The sequence below is a fragment of the Kazachstania africana genome, chromosome 3 (assembly GCF_000304475.1).
Source record: "Kazachstania africana CBS 2517 chromosome 3, complete genome".
In the NCBI taxonomy this organism is placed as follows: Eukaryota; Fungi; Ascomycota; class Saccharomycetes; order Saccharomycetales; family Saccharomycetaceae; genus Kazachstania; species Kazachstania africana.
The window spans coordinates 132,935-155,004 of NC_018942.1; the positions used below are offsets into that span (position 1 = coordinate 132,935).

Below are 22,070 nucleotides of genomic sequence, written 5' to 3' on the forward strand. Positions count from 1 at the left end.
AAAAGGAAATAAACAACCATACAAACTGGTCTGGGGCGGGAAGCTCGACAGAACTGTTCAAACTATGATTGTTGAAGTTCAACCACATAAACAGCGGACATTCCACAACAGAAATAACTTGGCTATTAATTTTGGCTTTACTCACATGTATTATTTTATTTAGATTATTTTAAATAGCCAGAGACAGTTTTTGTTGGAAAAGAATAGGAAACGGCAAGTACTGGCTAGGCAAGTATGAAGACCTCTGCTTTTGTAGAGTCAACGTTCCATATTCCTAATCAAAAGCTGCTGGAAGTACTAGATAAAGCTAGTTGATCCTAAACTTCGTTTATAGAAAATATCTCGGATGAACATTTGAGGTAGAGTCTATGATCTAGAACAAGCATTGAGCAGAACTCTAGAACAAGTCTTGTACAGAAGTCCAGAACTACGGCGTTTATTAGAATCAGTAAGATGAAACTGTGAGGTTTTAATATTGTGATGATGACATCAACAATCCTGAGGGATATCCGATTATTGATGTAATCGGTTACATTCAGATTATTATATAAAGGATGAAATAAGAACGGAACTTCCTGGATTATTTCATTACCTTCGTTACGTTATGTACATTAGAAGAAAATATATATCGACTTATTACGATAATTACTGAAAAAATAAAGAACTTATACTCTTACAAGATTATCATGTCCAACAACACTATTAACAAAAACAGTAACGAAGGTATGTCCAAGGACATTTCCGTCCAAAAGCTATATAAAAGAAGTATAGAGGCTATGAGAATGGATTGGCATTTTTTCCCTATCTATATATTGGACTGTAAACATCTAGTATGGGGATAATGTACACTGCGTTACGTGATTTACAGCTCCAACGGGGAAATATATGGGGCAGAGGGGCTTATCTTTCCTACATACTTAATTGATTGTAATTCTTGTTCCCAAGCTGAGATTTAAATAACGCAGATACTTTGGAAGAGAGCATCAGATTGATAGTTGAAATAGATCAGTATTTTATGCTTGCATTATCGTATGTATAATTCGTTAACTAACATGGCCATATGATGTATATAATGCTGAAATCGGAGCAAAACGTTCGTAAATATGGTCGTTGTAATTGCTTCGAGAGATATAGGTGTCATATTTTACAGGTGAGGAAGGTCAAAACTCGTAGACTACTATAATCCTTTCCCTTGAGCTATGAAAGTTTCAATTTTATTGAAATCCTTGACGTTATCAGTTTCCACGCCACCGCTGACGTCGACACCAATGACACCATGCAATGAGCTAGCTTCTTTTACATTATCTGGAGTTAATCCACCAGCTAAGATGAATTTGATTTCATTCTGAGAGCTGGCTCCTTTCGACCAATTTGAAATTGAGTTCCAGTCCAATTTTTCACCTGTTCCGCCTGCTTCAGAATCGAAAAGAGGCAAAACTGTACGTACTGGTAGGTTATTAATTCTGATAACATCATTACAATCTCTAGGGAAGATGACTCTTTTAATGATTGGTTTTCCGATGAAGTTATGATATTCTTCCCAGTCTTCATCGCCATGCAACTGCACTATATCTATGTTATAATCATTAACAAGTTTTAAGACATCTTCTTTTGATTGGTTGCGAAACACACCTACAAGAAATTTTGTAGGATGGTGGCTGTGTATATAGGATGATATTTCTCTGGCAATTTCGGGTCTTATAGTTCTGCTACGATTTGGAACACAGATGATACCGATGAAATTTGTACCAGAATTTAAAGCATGTTGAGCAGCCTCAACTGTTTGTAGGCCACAAATCTTGATTAACGGTTCATTTGAATCTAGTAGCGACTGAAAATCCTTCATTCTCTGGAGTTCCTTAAAGAACTTGATAATTGAAATTGGAAGTGACTAGCTTATTACTACTATTTTTATATAATACCGTAAGAGAAGCGACAAAGAAAAAAAGAAACATTTTTCAATATTCCCCCATAAGAGTAATCGTAATTTTACTAAATAGATATATTAAAATAGAATTTTAGTATATATTATTGTACAACAACTGCATAAACCACAGTTTAAAGAATAAAAGAAATTATTTACGTGATGCTCTTTCTTTACCCATTTTTTTAGATACCCATGTTTATTATTATAATTGATAGTTTTTTATCGCTCTAGAAATAAGAATATGAATCAAGTTTATGATCTTTCACCTCTTAATCTTCTAGCTAATTTGATATCCTTCTTTTGGATGGTAACACGCTTAGCGTGGATAGCAGCCAAGTTGGTATCTTCGAATAAGGAGACTAAGTAAGCTTCAACGGATTCTTGTAAAGCACCAATAGCAGAAGATTGGAATCTTAAATCGGTCTTGAAATCTTGAGCAATTTCTCTGACTAATCTTTGGAAAGGTAACTTTCTGATTAATAATTCAGTAGATTTTTGGAATCTTCTAATTTCTCTTAAAGCGACGGTACCTGGCTTATATCTGTGAGGCTTCTTGACACCACCGGTAGATGGAGCAGATTTTCTGGCAGCCTTGGAGGCTAATTGCTTTCTTGGTGCCTTACCACCAGTAGACTTTCTTGCGGTTTGCTTGGTTCTGGCCATTATTGGTTTTGTATATATGTGTAGATATTAGATAAAAAAGATTAATAAATAAAATAAAAATTATAAGAGATATAATTAACAAAAGGTAATTGGAATTTTATCTTCTAAACAAGAAAATTTCTTAGTCTTTTATATATTACAAAAACGCCACTAAAGAGCGGCAAACATCGTTGCTTCGTCCTTTACTCTGCAGCACGTTGGTCCTTCCCCCCCCCGAGAAACGAAAGGTTACCGTTGGGTGTCATGTTGTATGAGAGAAAATTAGTACGTGGCGATGGTAATTGGAATGTTGCTCCCCCTTCAACTTTGAGCGAAGAAGAATCATAGTAGTTAAGAGCGAAAATTGAGTATGGGTTGGAAATCTTGTGCGTTCTGGGCGAAGTTTCTGGCACGAATTAACTATGGGTTTCCGAGTGTCAAGGGCGAAATTTTTGGCATGGAATGCGCGAGTGAGCGCGTGCCCGAAAAGGGAAATTCGCATGCTGAAAATTTCGCAGTCGGACACGAATTTACATAGTTAGTCCGTGCTGTAAGTTTCGCGGACTGAAGCGATTAGGATTGAGAACGTATTTGAAAATGGTTGTTAATTATGGATATTCGTCAGGGTGAATTTTGCTAAGTGTTGTTGATACGCAGTTGGATGAAGTTGTGTAAAAAAACAGACTTTTTTTTTTCTTATAAATAGATGGAATCGGGATACGTTGTGGGAATATTTTATACTGTTACTTTTACTTTCCTTGTTTGATACAAGATACACAAAAAATATCAATAATAATTAAATAATGTCCGGTAGAGGTAAAGGTGGTAAAGGTTTAGGTAAAGGTGGTGCCAAGCGTCACAGAAAGATCTTGAGAGATAACATTCAAGGTATTACCAAGCCAGCTATCAGAAGATTAGCAAGAAGAGGTGGTGTTAAGCGTATTTCTGGTTTAATCTACGAAGAAGTCAGAGCTGTCTTAAAACAATTCTTAGAATCTGTCATCAGAGACGCTGTTACTTACACTGAACACGCAAAGAGAAAGACTGTCACTTCATTAGATGTCGTCTACGCTTTGAAGAGACAAGGTAGAACCTTATACGGTTTCGGTGGTTAATCTGGGTATCTTAATCACATTCACAAACAAAAAGCAAATTGTATTATATATATATATTTTGGGTCATACGAAAATATTATTTTATGGGTATATAACGTATTTTTTAATATATTAAATCTTTATTCAGCAAATTAAAGAACAAATTCTTCCTTGAATTCATTATCGAGCTTGTGGAGTCTGTTGTAATGGGACAATTTATTCCATTTCTTCTTCTTCTTCTTCTTCTCTCTAATCTTTTATTATCTTTTTTTTAGTTTATATTTTGTTCGGGAACATAGTATTTCTATACTCTGATCATTATTAGATGGATGGACGATTTCTTTAATTATATATAAACAAAAGTTAAAATATGCAGAAATTTACGCAGTCAATCTAGCTATTGAGATAATAGATTAAAATAATGATAAGTAGGAACAAAAATAGGAAGACTAAGTCTTACAGATCAAGAAAGTTTCCACGACCCTGAAAAGACACAATTATTCAAGAAAGCAACTAAAAAGCATTTTCCACCAAACTTTTCTGTTACTTCTCTTTATCGTTCCACCCCAAACCCGCAAAATTTATAACCCAACAGCATATTATTACTTCCACCATTGTAATATCCCCTTCGATGGGCCCATTCAAACAAACTTCTAGTAATTTGTTGCAAGAGACATCGAGAGAGCGATATCTGATGAAAATAATAATTCAATGAACAACCACAATCTGACCACTCTTGTTATAGATCAAACATTTCACTTAGCCATCAGATGACTTACCGTACCAGTCACTTGTGAAATGACACCTGCAGCCATTTTCGGAGAAATAGTCGTACCGAAAAGTTGACGCGCGCCTACCGTTATCAAATCTTGGATCTTCCATTTTTCTGCTCGAGGAAAAAAGAATGGATCAAAAAGTAAGCACAAGAGCATTAGACTTTAACCGCATAAAAGTATACTATCATTCCTCATAAGTCTATATTTTTACTTACTGAATAGCTAGAGATTGGTAGTAGTGCGATAATTTTGAAAAGAAAAGTAGAGAAAAAATCTCGAAAACTAATATTTTGAAGCTAAAAATATATCTTTTGATTGCCTAATAAAATATCAAAGATGGAAATTACGAAAACTTCTCCTCTAGAAGAAATTAGAAGGGAGAACTATCTCCCCAGAAATTCCAACGAGATGATGAGTAGTACAAAAACTAGCAACGGACTTGGTAGGACTTACAGTTTAAGGTCAAATTTTAGTGCAGTATCGTTTGATTCTGTGGTAACAACTGAAAGACTACTAGATAAATTAGAATTGAGTACAGAAGATCAACTTCTCTTTGAACAGGTAGTACAAAAAGAAAAAGAGCGCAATCACTCAGGAAAATCGAATGCCATTGTCAGTCCCAGAACAATCTGTATGCCCGCTTCTCAGTTCCCATCTTTGAGAATGAGACAGATGAAAATAAATAACTCAGCAAATAGCAGTACGATAAATCTGTATAAAACACAGGATGGTGCTATTGTAAAGGACTCTATAAAACAGCTATTAGAAAATGATCTAATATTGAAAGATAAATCTATAGCAGCAAGTGTCGAACAACATTATGCTTCGACTTCAAGATTTTCATACGTTGCAGAAGAAGATCCCTGCTCTGATGAATTAATAGACGATTTGACTAATAATTATAAAGATGCAGGAGCTGTTACAAAAAACACCGGAAGAGGCACTTCTTTCAAGTACGGCGCCAGGAACAATGTCGCTAATTTTGAAAAATTTAGAATTCTTAATGAACAACAATCAACTAGGCATAGTTCTGACTCAAGTGCTCCACAAAGTCATAATGGACAAACATTTCAGAAAATTAATTTTAAAGGAAAACAGCTGGATAGTGTCGGCCTTAGTCACGCAGCCACCATAATACCCGAATCCAACAAGCGTACCAAAGTTCAATCATCTTTCTACTCATCTACTATAGGTACTGGTAGTACAAATAGTGCTAGTAGCCAGTTCTCAGAAATAAGACAACCCGCTGAGCATTCCCCTGATACAATAGTTTCTAGCTCAGAGAGTAAACTCTGGAACAGCACACCCGTGAGAAATAAATTTCATAAAGAATCCACTCCCAAGGGATCTATTAACGGAGACCCATTTGATTTCGAAAATGACATAACTTTCATTCAAAATGTTGCAGAAACATCCTCTCCTCTAACTGCTTCCTACAAGTCTCATAAGAAAAAATCTTCTCTATCTTCATTGAAAAGTCTGTTCAGAACTACGAAATCTTCAAAAAATAACCAAGATAAAACCAAACTATCGTATAATAATAGATGCAACAATACAAGTGAACAGTATTCTACTCAGTACGCTAACGACTCCCATAATTCTATGAGAAGTAACAGCATTTCGGTGGACTCCTCTAATTCACTGGAAAGCTCACCTTCAAGATCAAAATCGTCTATTAAAAATAAGTTCATATTCCCACCGAATCCTGTTTTTCCTTCTGATAAAGAAATATATTCCAATACAAAATCTAAAAATAATAGCGCTAATAGACATTTTCGTTCATTCTCTGATGTTCATAGCAAATCAAAATTTTTGAGATTGGATGATCACAAAACGGGCAAGGATTCATTTACAACAAAAGCGTACTCAAGTTCATGTAATGCGTCACCAATAAAATTTATAAATCATAAGCAGAGCCATAACAGACGTGCTTCCATTCCGAATGATGACCTTCTGAATGAATTTACTGCGTCACCATCTATGAAAAATGTCCTTGCAACACAAAGTGGCAGCCCTGGTGTAGGAAGTAAATCTGAAAATCTCCGAGATAAAACGAGCAACAATGACTTGATATCATCGGCCATAGCCATGAGAAAAGTGGGTAACATGAAGGCGAGTGCTGAGAAGTTACAAAAAGCCTGCAAATCGGGTGATAAGACTGCATTTTTGTTATATGGATTGGCATTAAGACATGGATATGGAGTAACGAGAGACTTAAGCATGTCATTTAAATATATTTTGATGGCTACAGGCCTGAATCCATCACAAGTTCACAGTAAAATCCTTGAATGCAGCATTGATCCATCTGAAATCGAAAAGCATTTGAACGTATTGCCAGAAAGGATCATTGAACCCCTAGTTCCTGCTATATATGAGTGTGGGATCGCATACCTAAAAGGATATGGGGTCGATCAAGTTGATGAGCACAGGGGTTTGAAGTTTCTGGAGAAATCTGCTTCCATGGGACATGTTGATTCAATGTGTATATGTGGTATTATTTGGTCTCAAAAATCTACCTGTAGAAAGAAAGATATTGCAAGAGCTGCTGCTTGGTTCAGAATTGCAGAAAAGAGGGGTGCCAATTTATTAGGTTCTGATTGGATCCATAAAAAGAAGTATATGAAAAGATCCAAGTCTTAAAACCTGTTTTATTTTATTATACCATTTATTGTCATTTATCGATGGCATAAGCTTGTATTATTATATAAATATTGACATTTAATCTGAAAATATTCTACAACCCCTCGAAGTTACCCAAAAAATTTATGCTTCACTCTTTTGAGATATTATTCATAACAAATTAAGGCGTTTGATATTGCCCATGCCCGCACGTTATGTTAAGTGCCTGCTGATAAATATACACATCGTGTCGTCCAGCTGATTTAGCTAGATTACTACAACCCCGATGTCTTCTATTATGGCTCCATCCTCAAGAGTAGAGCAAATTCAAAAAAAAATTGGACGAGTCCGGAATCGAACCGAAGACCTCTCCCATGCTAAGGGAGCGCGCTACCAACTACGCCACACGCCCGTAATTTCTTGTTTCATTGTAAGTTCAATACGGTAACAAGACAGATAATACAGAGAGAATATGACACGACTTGTGTATATTCTAATTCAGGGACAGAGAGCTTGGAAATCGATCTGATCGTATAACTATAGCTAAAAGCGTATCAAAAGCTTGTCTTTTTTTAATATATAAAATTATAAAGTAAAATAAAAGATTAAGAACAAATATGACGAAGAAATCCTTTTTATAGTGTGGAATTCTTCAAGATGACAAAAGTTGCGTCTATGAAAAGTTTTCACTAATATTCAACCAAATTCAATAATGTGAAATATTTAGTTTGATAAATTGGACAGCGGGTATCTAGGTTTTGATTCTGGGAAAACAGTTACACGAACTTAGAGCTTAATGTTGTAGTTTCCCAGTTTATGTTACAACATGTTTCTTTGGTGAAAGATACATACTGACAGTACACCCTGTCATATAATGACCCTAATACCCCCACATCAGACATAATGAAACAGAAGTATCCTCCTCGAAATCATTCTACTGACATTTCAATATCTTGGTAGTTGATATCCATGTATAATGTATATAATGCAACGCTATTAATCAATACTACCTAAGACATATAAATATATTTTGGTTGACACTTTCCGGTAGAACTCATCATCATATTACATATCTTTAAGTATTACATAATACTTCCAAAAGGAGGTGGTGACTAAAGTGCTTACATCAACGAAAAAGCTAGCTATGGATGTGAATTCACAATTATGAAGTTTTATCATAAATATTGGGATGCAATGAAGAAGGGCCAATAACTTTTCAGAAACATTTATAATCGTGGCGGTAGACCACCAATAGTGATTGCTTTAAGAACGGTATAATCTTCAATTCCATGTAGAGAACCTTCTCTTCCAAAACCGGATTCCTTGACACCCCCAAATGGCATGGCTGCATCTGAAAAAATACCGGTATTGCAAGAAACCATACCTGTCTCTAAAGCTTCTGAAATGGTGTATATTGTGTCCACATTTTTAGAAAAGACATATGCAGCTAATCCAAATTCTGTATCATTAGCATACCCAACGACTTCCTCCATTGTATCGAAGGAGAAAATTGGGCAAAGCGGACCAAATGTTTCTTCTTTTGCAACTAATGCATCTTGTGTAACATGTGATAGTATAACTGGTGCATAAAAATTTGGACCAAGTTCAGGAAGTAAACCTCCTGGAACAACAACTTTTGCACCCTTATCAATAGCATCTTTCTTATGAGCCTCCACTTTTTTAACTGCATTTTCATTAATTAAACAACCCAGTGTAGCATTTTCATCAAAGCCATAGCCTATCTTAAATTTGGATACTTTTGAAGAAAGTAATTTTGTGAAATCACGAATAATATTTGAATGAACATAAACCCTGTTAATACAAACGCAAGTTTGTCCTAATGACCTGAATTTGGATGCAATAACTTGTTCTGCAGCTTGCTCTAAATCCGCATCTTCAAAAACAATAACAGGCGCGTTACCACCCAGTTCTAGAGATAGTTTTTTTAGGGTAGTGGCTGATTGTTTCATTAAAATCTTGCCTACTCTTGTAGAACCTGTAAAACTTACCTTCTTAACCTTAGATGATTCACATAATCTATTTCCAAGCTCTGGGGTATTTTTATGTGATAGGATAATGTTCACTACACCTTTAGCAAAACCAGCCTTTTCAATTAGAGTGCCTAAAGCTAGCGCCGACAGGGGAGTGGAAGAATCAGGCTTGATAACCACTGTACATCCAGCTGCTAGGGCAGCAGCAGCCTTTCTTGCTATCATAGCACTTGGAAAATTCCAAGGACATATAATACCACATACTCCGACAGGTTGTCTAATGGTGAAGACACGATTGGTCGGGGTACTTGTTTGTATAGTATTACCATAAATACGCGGTGCCTCCTCCGCAAACCATTGAAAATAAGACGCAGCATATTTAATTTCACCTCTTGCTTCAGCTAAAGTCTTACCATTTTCCCAAGTAATAATTTTGGCTAAATCTTCCTCATTTTCTATCATAAGGTTGTATAAATTCCTCAACCAGACAGCTCTTTGCCTGGGCAATGTATTCTTATAGCTCTTGAATGCATCATGTGCCATTTCAATGGAATAATCGACCTGAGAAAGTGATAATTCGGGTAGCGTAGCTATTACTTCACCAGAAGCAGGATTTGTAACGTCAAAATATTCCTTAGCATCATTTATCCACTCACCATTGATAAGAGCACCATTTTTAATCAGATCTTGATTAGCAAACTTTGGATTAGGAAACTGTGGTTGTCCCATTTTTATTTTGCTATTTAACAGAAGAGAAAGGAAGCTTTTGTTACAATATCATATATATTCTACAAGTCATCTCTTTTATAGGCAGCGATATTAATTTTTTTACCCTTTATCAGATAGGCGATGAGGAAATTTGCTCAGTATATAACGAATCTAAAATTATTGAGAACAAAAATATCGATTTGACGCCACCTATTATTATTATTATTATTATTATTATTATTAATTAATTAATAAACTATTATATAGTTGGACCATTTTTCTTACTCTCTATGTACAATGAAACATGTAGTGAATAATACGTTTAACCATTGACTATGGGAAAGGAAAAAAAATAGAATATGAATTACTGTTAGATTAAATAAAAGTATACAAAAGTCAAATCTGCTTGTCAAAAATGTATCACACTAGGCGATAAATGCTAACACTTGAATGCAGGGTATCAATGGGAGAGTTTTGCCCTCTGTGGCGAAGACAATTCTTCATTCTGGGTACTAGAACTGTAGTATTGATTACTAGAGGCTCCAGCAGCTGTATATGCCGGTCTTGTGAATTGCAAATCATCAGAACTATCGTCATCTCTCACAACGGCGGGTCTTGGATGTTCTAAAGAGGAGTCTGACAAAGTACTTGTATTTACGGGTCCCGGATTAGTTCGCTCAACTTTATCATTCATATGAAATTCACCTCGTTCATCAAAATAACCCAAATCATGCACATTTGCAGTTTCTGTGTATTCTGGGACATAATCGATATGATTGTCGCCTTCATTATACTGCCTTTGGGATTGTCTATAGGAAGGTGGTGTTAACCACGAGGTACCTCTTATAGGGGCCTGACCCAGACGATATCTCTTCCTGTTGGTTATGATGGTGCCAAAAAGTAAAGAACTATCAGTACAACAAAGATTATGAAGAGCAACCATCTTCCCCAATTCCAGGAAGAAGAAGACCCATCGGATGATGTGTAGTACCAGAATCTCTTTTGATAGTTAGATAAATGGGAAATAGTATTTCTAGCTTGTTTGTCTGTGATAATCATTGTATGCCTAACTGCTAGTCACTTACTATCCTGTTGTTAAGCATCAACGAGTGCAAATAAGTGGTGATGATTTCAACTGTTTTTATTCTGATCCACGGATTCTTCTTTTTTTTTTTTTTACCTTTGCCTTGCAGGGCGTAGTGACAGATTCCTAGTCATGGCTTCCAGTTAAAAGAGGCATCAACAATTTGTGGGGTGGATAACCGCTGAAATAACAGAAGTTTAGTGGGATTCTTGGCTGTTAGAGGAGAATATACAATCAAGAGTCTGTAGGGAGGGAGCACAAGTAACTGAGATGTGTGATTTACCGCAGTATCGACACTGAGATGGCTCGTGTCTTTGTTGGTATGGCCGCACACAGAACCTCCCAATATGTGCGATGTGCTTACAAGAGGAGAGAAACGAGGGGGAAAAGACTGCACATATCTTATTTCCTGCTATTCAAATAACGGCTATAACTTATGCGCATGGGTCGCTTTACACAGAAGCTGCATTTGATTCATGGCTACACTATTTTGGTATTCCTCGCAATATTGGACCTTTGTTCGCTTGATGAAACAGTGTGGTGTGAAAAATGAAAAATTGAACATATTTGAAAAACTATACAGCTCATCTCATCGAGAAAGTATCATATTAACTCAATTATGAGTAGTAGTGAACCTTCCTCTCATTTAGCCAACTATTGGAAGATAATCTATGTTTTTCTAATTGGTAAAAGTGTACAGTATCTGCTGGTGATATCGACACCTCCTTTCCCGTTCGATACGTCTACTTCATTACTTCTGGATACCCTGGTGACAGATAAGTCTGAGATTAGCAACTTGGCGAATAGATTGGTGTGGAATAAATTACTTTCGTGGGATGCCGTATATTTCATTAAAGGTATGATCGATTCTCCAGAATTTGAAAATGAATTTGCATTTTCTTTACTGTGGAAAAAGTTGGTGAAAATGTCAACCAATGGAGATAATTTCTATCGCATTTTATACACTGCTGTTTTCTACGAGAATATTTTCCATCTATTGTCATGTTTGGTACTTTATCATTTAACGCTGGAGACATTCGGATCTAAAAGAAAGTTTTCGAGGGAAATGGCATTGAAAACTTCTATTTTGTTTGTATTCACAAGTGCAGCCGGTTTCTTACTAAGCATTTACTCCGAATCATTGTCATGCTTACTTGCATTTACAGGTGTCTGGCTTCGAGAATTGAGTGTTAAGTTCGTTAGTTCTAAACAATTTGACATTCCATGGAAATATTGGCCTTTGTATGTCATCGCAACTACGTTATGCTTTACTTTGGCGACTGTAAATAGAACTAATTGCATATTACTGGGACTTTTCTACATTTTTGATCTTTTCCAACTCATTAAATTACGTCATTACAAGAAGGCATTCTTAATTCCTTTCCTAGCGGGATTTCTCATGTTCTCCTGTATCATTTATCAACAGTATTACATTCCATTCAGGACATTTTGTCCTCAAAGAGGTGAATGGTGTCATACACAAATTTATGGATTCATTACAAAGGAATCATTATATTCTTTTATTCAATCAAGATATTGGAACGTTGGATTTTTACGTTACTGGACGATAAGTAACGTACCAAATTTTATTATGGGCTTCCCAAACTTGATAATACTTGTATATTCGATAATTTATTTCACTAGAGTGTATCCAATTAACAATCTTAAGCCATTATGTTTAATAAGTGGAGGATTTCTCATTATAATGATTTTTTTGGCACATTTCCAGATTATAAATAGATTAATAACGTTTATCCCACTTCATCTTTGGTACCTTGCCGATCGATTAGTTAAGAAAGGTCAAATCAAAGAGGGCAAGATGATGAGAGGTGGTGATGATACGATCGTTAAAAGTTACATATATTGGTTGATGATTTGGATACCTGTACAGACGGTGCTGTTTGCATGCTTCTTACCACCTGCATGAATTAATTTACGATTATATAAAAAAGAATAAATGCTAATTTTGTTGGTTTTCCTTCTTTAGTAGGTATATATCATTATACATGGAATAAATTTATAAAATCTTTGATTAGAACAAAAAGAAGTTATCTGTTGTTGTTTTGTTCCAGTTATTTACTTTCATTTTTTGTTCAATTCTTGAGCTTTTTCGAATTCTTCTTTGAATTTATCCGCATTTTCCTTGTTACCGAACCTAATGGCAAAAGTGAAAGCTTCTGGAGCACCTTCAGCGATATCAGCGGTACAACTGTAAACCCATGATCTATCGGAACCAACATTTGGTTTCAAACTATATTCAGGAGCAATGATATGATTAGCACAGACTTTTAGAGTCTTATCTCTTCTCATCAGTAATCTGACTTTACCGGTGGCTTTATTCTTTAAGAATTTAGCATCACCAGTGCCTCTTTCCTTCCATTCCTTGGCGTCAGCATCGAATCTAAATAATTTTGCCCTCACTTTGAAAAGAACTTCTTCATCTTCTTCTAAAGTTTTGACGTCGACTTTTTCTAAATGAACCACTGGTTCGAAATGAACATCTGGTTCTTCGTCTTCTTCGTCGTTCTTCTTTGGTTCGTCTTTCTTGGATTCATCGTCAGCTTTGTCTTCCTTCTTAACCTCAGTTTCTGGTTTCTTACCACCGAACATGGAGAAAACGGCAGAAGAAGGTGGCTTTGGAGCAGAAGAAGATTCTTCTTGTTTGGTAACTGGTTCAGACATAGCGAAGTGTGTGATAGGGGTATGCTTGCTGCGTTGTAAGTGTACTGTTTACTCTCTCTCTCTCTCTCTTTATCCAAGCTATTGAAAATTTTTCTAATCTTAAGAGGAATTCCTCCAGTATGTCAAAATTTTGGATCCACGAAATTCATCATCATTGTATACGTCAATCACTGTATACGATTTTTTGCAAAATTTTATAAAATCATTATCGACGGAAGAAACTTTCATTTTTCTCCAAAAAAAAAAACCGCCGAGGAAAAAATCTTCCGCCCCTTAAAATTTCAACCTGATGGCGAAAGGTCGGGTAACGAGTGTATTGCACAAAAAGAAATTACATCTTCTCTTGCACAGAGGAAAGGAGGACCCGTATTTCTTATATAAGAACTCTATTTTTGGATTGTATATTATGGAGCTTCTGTAAAGTATTTAGCCCGCCCATCTCTCAGGTATACTTATTTACTCGCAGGTAGTTCCACATTTTCAAAGTTTTTAACTGGCTTCTCTGTTGATATCTTATTCAGAGAAGTATTAAAACACCAAGAAGAGTTACTATTTTACAAAGCAAAATATTATCACTTGCAGTTTAAACATGGCTGATCCTATGTCTCCTATTAGCCCTCTGGCTAATAGCACTCCTAACTTCGTCACAAACAGTATCCAGCAACAGCAAACCGTCCCACCATCAAGAAGACATCATAGAAGAATGTCCTCTTTAAATGAATTTAATGATCCTTTCTCAAATGCTGAAATTTATTATGGACCTGCTACTGATCCAAGGAAAGTTAGTACAAAGAAGAAATTTAATAGAACAAGAACAATGAGTGTTTTCAATAAAGTTTCAGATTATAAAAGTAATATCCCCAAGGATCATCATTTAAAGAGACGTGGTTCAGAGGATGATACACTATTAGCAAGTCAAGGTAATCGTAGATTTTTCATCGATGATGTGGATAAGACGTTGGAAGAATTATTGGCAAATGAAGATACCGATAGAAATTATCAAATTACCATTGAAGATACAGGTCCAAAAGTCTTAAAAATTGGTACTGCAAATTCTCATGGTTATAATCATGTCAATATTAGAGGTACTTATATGCTTTCAAATCTTCTACAAGAATTAACCATTGCTAAAAGTTTTGGAAGACATCAAATTTATTTAGATGAAGCACGTATTAATGAAAATCCAGTTAATAGATTATCAAGATTAATTACAAATCAATTTTGGAATAATTTAACAAGAAGAATTGATTTAAATAATATAGGTGAAATTGCAATGGATACTAAAATTGATACCCCTGAAGCCAAAAATCCAAGAGTTTATGTCCCTTATAACTGTCCAGATCAATACGAATTTTATATTCAAGCTTCACAAATGAATCCATCATTAAAATTAGAAGTCGAATATTTGCCAAAAAATATTACACCAGAATACGTTAAATCTTTAAACAGAACTCCAGGTTTATTAGCATTAGCAATGGAAGAACATGTTAACCCATCTACTGGTGAAAAATCATTAATCGGTTATCCATACGCAGTACCTGGCGGAAGATTTAATGAATTATATGGTTGGGATTCTTACATGATGGCATTAGGTCTATTAGAAAGTAACAAAATTGATGTAGCAAAGGGAATGGTAGAACATTTCATTTTTGAAATTGAACATTATGGCAAAATTTTAAATGCAAATAGAAGTTACTATCTTTGTAGATCTCAACCACCTTTCTTAACAGATATGGCCCATATTGTCTTTAGTAGAATTGGTGGTAATAATAATCCAAATGCTATAAATTTTTTGAAAAGAGCATTTAAAGCCGCTATCAAAGAATATAAAACCGTTTGGTGTGCATCTCCAAGATATGATCCTGAAACTGGATTTTCCTGTTATCATCCAGATGGTATTGGTATTCCACCTGAAACTGAACCTGATCATTTTGATACCATTTTATTACCTTACACTAAAAAATATAACGTTTCATTTGAAGAATTCAGACGCATGTATAACGAAAAGGAAGTTGATGAACCTGAATTGGATGAATTCTTCTTACATGATCGTGGTGTTAGAGAATCTGGTCATGACACCACTTATAGATTTGAGGGTGTGTGCGCTTATCTTGGTACTATTGATCTAAATGCTTTACTTTATAAATATGAAGTCGATATTGCCAATTTCATTGAAAAATATTGTAAAGGTAAATATGAAGATCCTGAAGATGGTACAATGTCTACCACGGAAGATTGGAAAAACTTAGCTGAGAAGAGAAAAGAAAATATCACCAAGTATATGTGGGATGAAGAATCAGGCTTCTTTTTCGATTATAACGTTAAAGCTAAAGAAAGAACATCTTACGAATCAGCAACCACTTTTTGGACTTTATGGGCTGGTCTAGCTACACCAGAACAAGCAAAAATTATGGTGGACAAAGCGTTACCCAAATTAGAATCTTTAGGTGGTCTTGTTGCATGTACAGAACGTTCCAGAGGACCAATTTCTATCAATAGACCATATAGACAATGGGATTATCCATTTGGTTGGGCACCTCATCAAATACTTGCATGGGAAGGTCTCTGTGATTATGGTTATACTGCAACTGCAACAAGATTATCTTATAGATGGCTTTATATGATGACAAAGGCTTTTGTAGATTATAATGGTATCGTTGTAGAAAAATACGATGTTACAAGAGGCACAGATCCGCATCGTGTAGAGGCCGAATATGGTAATCAAGGTGCAGATTTTAAAGGTGTTGCTAAAGAAGGTTTTGGTTGGGTCAATTCTAGCTATTTATTAGGACTAAAATTTATGAATAGTCATGCAAGAAGAGCTCTAGGTGCATGTATTCCACCTGGTCCATTTTTCAAGAGCTTGAAAGCAGAGGAAAAGAAACTATACGGTTTGTCTTGATGGTATTAATTTTCTTTTCACCTCTGGCTTATCTATATAAATTGTACATAAATAAAATTCAATCATTGGGACGGTTTAGTTAAAGAAATAAAACAAATATCAAACATACATGCTAGAATTAGAATTAAAATTAAAATATATGTATGAAAAAAAAAAAATTACTATTAATTTGATTTTTTTTAAAAATTTCGTTCTTTTAAATGAATAAAATACCCTATATTACAATACCCGTTATATAAAAAACCCTACATTATTATCAAATTATATTGTTTTATTTACAATTCATTACTAACTTTAAGCTTGGGTGGAAGAAGAATATTTAGTGACAGCTCTGGTACCTTCAGAAACAGCGTGCTTAGCTAATTCACCTGGTAAGATTAATCTAACGGCGGTTTGAATTTCTCTAGCAGAGATAGTAGATTTCTTGTTGTAAGCAGCTAATTTGGAGGCTTCAGTAGCAATTCTTTCAAAGATATCGTTAACAAAAGAGTTTAAGATAGACATGGACTTTTGTGAAATACCGGTATCTGGATGAGTTTGCTTTAAAACTTTGTAGATGTATGAAGAGTAAGTTTCCTTTCTAGCCTTAGTTCTCTTCTTACCTTCGACACCAGTAGCGGTCTTCTTGGCGGCTGGTTTCTTTTCAGCAGGGGCTTTGGAAGCAGGTTTCTTTTCAGCTTTGGCAGACATTGTTATTGTTGGTTTATTGTGTTTGTATTGATTATACCTTAAAAACTAACTGAAGCTTAAGAGTAAAAAGCGTAGTAAACACAATTCAAAGTTTCCATGATTCAGGTTTCTCATTCTCATTTATATACTTTGATTAAAGAATTTCTCATTCTCATTTCTGAGTAACAAACAAAACAAACCACCACTAAACCTTTTCTTGCCATACCCATTGAAGCCCACCACTAACAAATTACTACTGTTCCCTCTCAGCGAAACTGTCAGCACGGGTGACGCGAAACTTTCAGCACGAAACCCCGGGGGAGCAACGAGATTCTCAGCGGCGAAAACCGCGCGCGCCTTCTGAAAATTTCGCAGTGCGGTGGTTTTTTTTTGTTCTTTTTGCCCCCGTTCCAGGAATTTCATACTGTTCTCGGAATGGCGTGAAACTGCGAGAATAAAGGAGGGGCCCACACTGCGAAATTTTCGAGTCTTGTGATGCGAAAAGATTAAAAGTGGGAAACGCGGTGTAGTTTATGGCTGATTAAAGAGGGCAGTTATGTTGTCGAGAGGAAGTGGGAAAGAGTATATAAGGTAAGGAAAGAATTGATGTTTGAAGTAGTAAATTGTGTGTCTTGTTGTCTTAAAGTTTGAAGTAGTAAAAACAACTCATACAAATAACAAATACACAATAAAAAATGTCCGGTGGTAAAGGTGGTAAAGCTGGTTCAGCTGCTAAAGCTTCTCAATCTAGATCTGCTAAGGCTGGTTTAACTTTCCCAGTCGGTAGAGTTCACAGATTATTAAGAAGAGGTAACTACGCCCAAAGAATTGGTTCTGGTGCTCCAGTCTACTTAACTGCTGTCTTAGAATATTTAGCCGCTGAAATTTTAGAATTGGCTGGTAACGCTGCTAGAGATAACAAGAAGACTAGAATTATCCCAAGACATTTACAATTAGCCATCAGAAATGATGACGAATTAAACAAATTGTTAGGTAACGTCACTATTGCTCAAGGTGGTGTCTTACCAAACATTCACCAAAACTTATTACCAAAGAAATCTGCTAAACCAGGTAAAGCATCTCAAGAATTATAAAGAAAAGAATAAAATCTTTCTATTTGGTAATATATAAGGGTTGAGAAAAAAATAATGGGTAAAATATTTATATAACAGCAATTGTCTATATAGTATCTTGAATCAGCAAACACGGCGCTGTTTTGCGGTTCAATTATGTGTAATATTAGTTTATAACTTTTAATATTTCAGCTTTATGATATTTCTTCTTTTGTACTATTTTGAACGAAATCATTACGCCTTGATCATTTGAATTCTTCTTTGTTTACATAATATTGGTAAAATTAATATTTTGTTCAAAAAAGGATGAATTACCACCAGTGAGCAAAGAATTTATAAAAAATAAACATTTATAAAATATCATAACATTCTCTCACAGTCATGAAAATCTACTTTACTGCACAGTAGAGTGAGTTATCCTATCTTTCAAAACCACAATAGCGTGGGTTATATAATCCAAAACATAGCTCTCTCGACTGTTACTTATTACTTTGCGTCTGTTATGCGTCATCAAGGTACGGCACAATATAACGCTTTTACAAGCTAAGTGCTTGCAATCTATATTTTAATCATATATACTACTAAATATAGCTACCCAATTTTCTGGTAATGTAATTAGTACTGTGAGAACAGAATCTTGCCACAATTGAATAATCATTAGTCTTTCTTGCACGAGCGAGTTCCAGAGTGTTACATCTCATACACAAATCAAGTATAAGAATCAATCACTAAAATGAAGAACATCCGGGATTGATAACTCATCTGCTCTTTATTGGAACATCATGCCTACTCTGACCAATTATATGTTATTTTGACATTCAATCACATTGCCCGAAACTTTAACTCATAAAAAAAAACTATTCTTAAGATGGCTTACTTACCCCTACGATATGTGAAAAAGATAAAATATCCAGCGAAGAATGAACATCTGATTTATTCTAAACCTGAATCTCAATTAGACAAATACAATTACTAACAAAATACTCACCATGTTTCGTACTACAGCCCTCAAGAATATAATCAGATCAGGCGTCATCGCTAAGCGTATGTACGCAGAGGCTGCTGCCATCGGTACGCTGAAATTGCATTTCGCTTTGCCCCATGAAACACTCTATTACGGTTCAAATGTAACTCAAGTTAATGTTCCTGGTAAATCTGGCAAATTTGGTGTTCTAGCTAATCATGTTCCTACGATCGAACAATTGTCACCAGGTATAGTGGAGATTATTGAAGAAAGTTCGAAATCCAAGAAATATTATATTTCTGGTGGCTTTGCGTCAGTCCAACCAGATTCCTTACTATGTGTAACAGCAGTTGAAGCGTTTCCACTAGAGCAGTTCTCTCCAGATAAAGTAAAAACATTACTCTCTGAGGCAAGGAATAAAGTGACCTCGTCCGATGGAAAGGTAGCTGCCGAGAATAAGATAAAGGTAAGTATTCTAGAAGAGTTAGAGTCACTACTATAGAGTCAAGCAGATGGAGAAAATGGTTTATAGTAAGTGAAAATATTCCTGTAAGATAAAAGAAAAATGCATTGCTGTTATCGACGTAATAAGAAATAAAAGTAAAAGCTCAATAAACTCAAGCACATAGCTGAAGCTTCTCCTTTGGAACCATATTAAAATTAAATAATACATCAGATAAGCTCAAGATAGCGCTGATTATTCCTTTCATTTCGCGTTCTCAATGATTGCTTAAATAGTAATCTTACACTAGTTCTCATATAACACTTATACAACCCTCTTTGAAACTTCTAATATAATTCAGTTGAAGTAGGAATGAACAGAGAGTGATGCGAATTTATATTAAAGCCATGCACAAAACATTTAAATTCTAGGCTTCAAAAATCAAAAAAATAACGACAACTGCAGGACTCGAACCTGCGCGGGCAGAGCCCAAAAGATTTCTAATCTTTCGCCTTAACCACTCGGCCAAGTTGCCTCAATTAATAATTTTTAAAAAAACCCGAGACATCTATATAAATTATCTATTATAGAACACCCTCCCTTTTCCCTTCAATTCAATTAACTTTATTTGTTATATAGCTATGTATTATATTGATTTCTATGTGAAGATCTTCATCGAGATAATAAATTGAGACGTAACGCTGAGTAGGTAATTTCACGATTACATACAGTTAGACGCCTACTTGGATTAAGACAAAAGGGCTCGTAGACATAAATTTTGCTATAAACAGTATAAATTCATCATTTTTTTTTTTTTTCAATTACGTCGCTCAAAATTAATAAATATAATCTTGGTATATTGTATAAAAGTTTCCTCGATGGGTCATATATCTGTTCGTATATAAAAGATCATTTCATTTATGAAAGACTTTCAAAGATTTTCAGTGTAGTGAGTGTTACCATCTAAGTTTCTTAATCTTTCAGCGGCTTGTTCGGCCGTTAAATCTCTTTGAGGTTCACCTAATAATTCAAAACCGACTAAAAACTTTCTAACAGTAGCAGATCTCAATAATGGTGGGTAGAAATGTAAATGTAACCAACTTCTGTCTAATTCTTCTTGGGTAGCATTTAGCGGTGCTTGGTGAATACCCATAGAATATGGGAAACTTGTTTGGAATAAGTTATCATATTTGGTGGTTAAAACCTTGATAATTTGAGCCAAATCTTGCTTCTCACTGTCTGTTAACTTGACAATGGACGGAATCTTCTTCTTTGAAACAACCATGGTTTCAAATGGCCAGACAGCCCAATATGGAACGACGACCAAAAATGTATCATTTTCAAAAACGATTCTAGACTTTTCTTGCATTTCTAGAGCAACATAATCGCCTAATAAATCAGCATTATGTTCATGCTTATATTTGTCAAAAGATTTGAATTCTTTAGCAACTTCATTTGGAACACTTTCCAAGCACCAAGCTTGACCGTGAGGATGTAAATTTGAACAACCCATAGCTGTACCTTTATTTTCAAAAATTTGTAGGTATTTGTAAGGTTTCTTTTCTTCAACTGCTTCTTTAGCCAATTGGTTATATAAAGTTTGCCAAGTGCTAACAACCTTGACAATATCCTGCTGTTTCATTAATGGTAAAGTCAAATTGTGCTTAGGACTGAAACAGATAACAAAACAATTACCTCTAACGGATTCTGTTTGGAATAATCTGTTCTTTAATGTATCTTTGGTTTTGTCATTAGCTGGCAAAGATGGTTGAACTGTCTTGACAGCAGGGTAGTCATTTTGGAAGAAGAAGGTAGATTCGTAGTTTGGAGTACTGTTACCTGTAGCTCTTTCATTACCGGGACATAAGTAACACTTTGGATCGTATTCTGGCGCATCAGACTTACTTGGAGTTTCTTGTTGACCTAACCAAGGTCTCTTAGCTCTGTGTGGAGAAACGAGGACCCAGGAGTCAGTTAATGGGTTGTAACGTCTGTGGGAATGGTCGGAAAAATCAAAATGTTCAACTGTCATTTTAGTAAGTGGTATATTACTGGTGTTTTTACATAAGTTAAATAGAAACTAAAATGAATCAAGACATAGTTTGTAGCAAAGATCCTAGGTTTATATATTTCTTGAACATGTTGATATCATGGATTTATTTTACCTTCCGCAAAATATGAATTTTATATTCGGAGCGAAGCTTTCCGCATAGTGAACGTTGGGCTCGGAATATAGTAGGCCGTTATGCAATTGTTATATGCCTGTCTGAAAAATGAATTCGTAGTAGGAACCAGGCCAACTTAACATATTCAAAAGAAAATTGGGGGGAACCCCACCAGATGCATTGTCGCCAACGCCAGGGAATGTATTGAGATGGTGCAAAGAGATCCGAATACCTAGTTACTCCGTGCACTATCTGCTGGGTTCATTATTCTGCACTCGAAGCTGAATATTCAAGCAACGGATCTTCCGTCGTACTTTGGGCAGTTGATTGGA

The 22,070-nt window shown here is 35.4% G+C and overlaps 13 protein-coding genes and 2 non-coding genes across 15 annotated transcripts; 6 read left to right on the forward strand and 9 right to left on the reverse strand.

The window, feature by feature from the left end:
• Positions 1–1,177: 1,177 nt before the first annotated feature.
• TRP1 (phosphoribosylanthranilate isomerase TRP1) lies at positions 1,178–1,846 on the reverse strand (the record flags this gene model as incomplete). The annotated part of the gene is made up of 1 exon (XM_003956149.1): positions 1,178–1,846. One exon carries the CDS (start codon positions 1,844–1,846, stop codon positions 1,178–1,180), a length of 669 nt encoding a protein of 222 aa, XP_003956198.1.
• A 333-nt stretch (positions 1,847–2,179) lies between these two features.
• KAFR0C00690 (histone H3) lies at positions 2,180–2,590 on the reverse strand (the record flags this gene model as incomplete). Its single annotated transcript, XM_003956150.1, has 1 exon — positions 2,180–2,590. One exon carries the CDS (start codon positions 2,588–2,590, stop codon positions 2,180–2,182), a length of 411 nt encoding a protein of 136 aa, XP_003956199.1.
• Positions 2,591–3,372: 782 nt separating this feature from the next.
• Positions 3,373–3,684, forward strand: KAFR0C00700 (histone H4; the record flags this gene model as incomplete). The annotated part of the gene is made up of 1 exon (XM_003956151.1): positions 3,373–3,684. One exon carries the CDS (start codon positions 3,373–3,375, stop codon positions 3,682–3,684), a length of 312 nt encoding a protein of 103 aa, XP_003956200.1.
• Positions 3,685–4,775: 1,091 nt separating this feature from the next.
• DSF2 (Dsf2p) lies at positions 4,776–7,079 on the forward strand (the record flags this gene model as incomplete). The annotated part of the gene is made up of 1 exon (XM_003956152.1): positions 4,776–7,079. One exon carries the CDS (start codon positions 4,776–4,778, stop codon positions 7,077–7,079), a length of 2,304 nt encoding a protein of 767 aa, XP_003956201.1.
• Positions 7,080–7,397: 318 nt separating this feature from the next.
• KAFR0Ctrna11A lies at positions 7,398–7,470 on the reverse strand. Its single transcript has one exon. It is a non-coding gene; the product is annotated as a tRNA-Ala (tRNA).
• An 814-nt stretch (positions 7,471–8,284) lies between these two features.
• Positions 8,285–9,778, reverse strand: UGA2 (succinate-semialdehyde dehydrogenase (NAD(P)(+)); the record flags this gene model as incomplete). The annotated part of the gene is made up of 1 exon (XM_003956153.1): positions 8,285–9,778. One exon carries the CDS (start codon positions 9,776–9,778, stop codon positions 8,285–8,287), a length of 1,494 nt encoding a protein of 497 aa, XP_003956202.1.
• Positions 9,779–10,217: 439 nt separating this feature from the next.
• KAFR0C00730 (resistance to Congo red protein) lies at positions 10,218–10,700 on the reverse strand (the record flags this gene model as incomplete). The annotated part of the gene is made up of 1 exon (XM_003956154.1): positions 10,218–10,700. The coding sequence occupies one exon, from the start codon at positions 10,698–10,700 to the stop codon at positions 10,218–10,220; it is 483 nt and encodes a 160-aa protein (XP_003956203.1).
• Positions 10,701–11,460: 760 nt separating this feature from the next.
• On the forward strand, positions 11,461–12,768 carry GPI18 (GPI-anchor transamidase GPI18; the record flags this gene model as incomplete). Its single annotated transcript, XM_003956155.1, has 1 exon — positions 11,461–12,768. The coding sequence occupies one exon, from the start codon at positions 11,461–11,463 to the stop codon at positions 12,766–12,768; it is 1,308 nt and encodes a 435-aa protein (XP_003956204.1).
• A 155-nt stretch (positions 12,769–12,923) lies between these two features.
• YRB1 (Ran GTPase-binding protein YRB1) lies at positions 12,924–13,523 on the reverse strand (the record flags this gene model as incomplete). Its single annotated transcript, XM_003956156.1, has 1 exon — positions 12,924–13,523. One exon carries the CDS (start codon positions 13,521–13,523, stop codon positions 12,924–12,926), a length of 600 nt encoding a protein of 199 aa, XP_003956205.1.
• Positions 13,524–14,112: 589 nt separating this feature from the next.
• On the forward strand, positions 14,113–16,425 carry KAFR0C00760 (alpha,alpha-trehalase; the record flags this gene model as incomplete). Its single annotated transcript, XM_003956157.1, has 1 exon — positions 14,113–16,425. One exon carries the CDS (start codon positions 14,113–14,115, stop codon positions 16,423–16,425), a length of 2,313 nt encoding a protein of 770 aa, XP_003956206.1.
• A 294-nt stretch (positions 16,426–16,719) lies between these two features.
• On the reverse strand, positions 16,720–17,115 carry KAFR0C00770 (uncharacterized protein; the record flags this gene model as incomplete). Its single annotated transcript, XM_003956158.1, has 1 exon — positions 16,720–17,115. One exon carries the CDS (start codon positions 17,113–17,115, stop codon positions 16,720–16,722), a length of 396 nt encoding a protein of 131 aa, XP_003956207.1.
• Positions 17,116–17,789: 674 nt separating this feature from the next.
• On the forward strand, positions 17,790–18,188 carry KAFR0C00780 (histone H2A; the record flags this gene model as incomplete). The annotated part of the gene is made up of 1 exon (XM_003956159.1): positions 17,790–18,188. The coding sequence occupies one exon, from the start codon at positions 17,790–17,792 to the stop codon at positions 18,186–18,188; it is 399 nt and encodes a 132-aa protein (XP_003956208.1).
• Positions 18,189–19,156: 968 nt separating this feature from the next.
• Positions 19,157–19,633, forward strand: ATP16 (F1F0 ATP synthase subunit delta; the record flags this gene model as incomplete). Its single annotated transcript, XM_003956160.1, has 1 exon — positions 19,157–19,633. One exon carries the CDS (start codon positions 19,157–19,159, stop codon positions 19,631–19,633), a length of 477 nt encoding a protein of 158 aa, XP_003956209.1.
• Positions 19,634–20,026: 393 nt separating this feature from the next.
• Positions 20,027–20,108, reverse strand: KAFR0Ctrna13S. Its single transcript has one exon. It is a non-coding gene; the product is annotated as a tRNA-Ser (tRNA).
• A 396-nt stretch (positions 20,109–20,504) lies between these two features.
• GAL7 (UDP-glucose:hexose-1-phosphate uridylyltransferase) lies at positions 20,505–21,605 on the reverse strand (the record flags this gene model as incomplete). The annotated part of the gene is made up of 1 exon (XM_003956161.1): positions 20,505–21,605. One exon carries the CDS (start codon positions 21,603–21,605, stop codon positions 20,505–20,507), a length of 1,101 nt encoding a protein of 366 aa, XP_003956210.1.
• Positions 21,606–22,070: the final 465 nt, after the last annotated feature.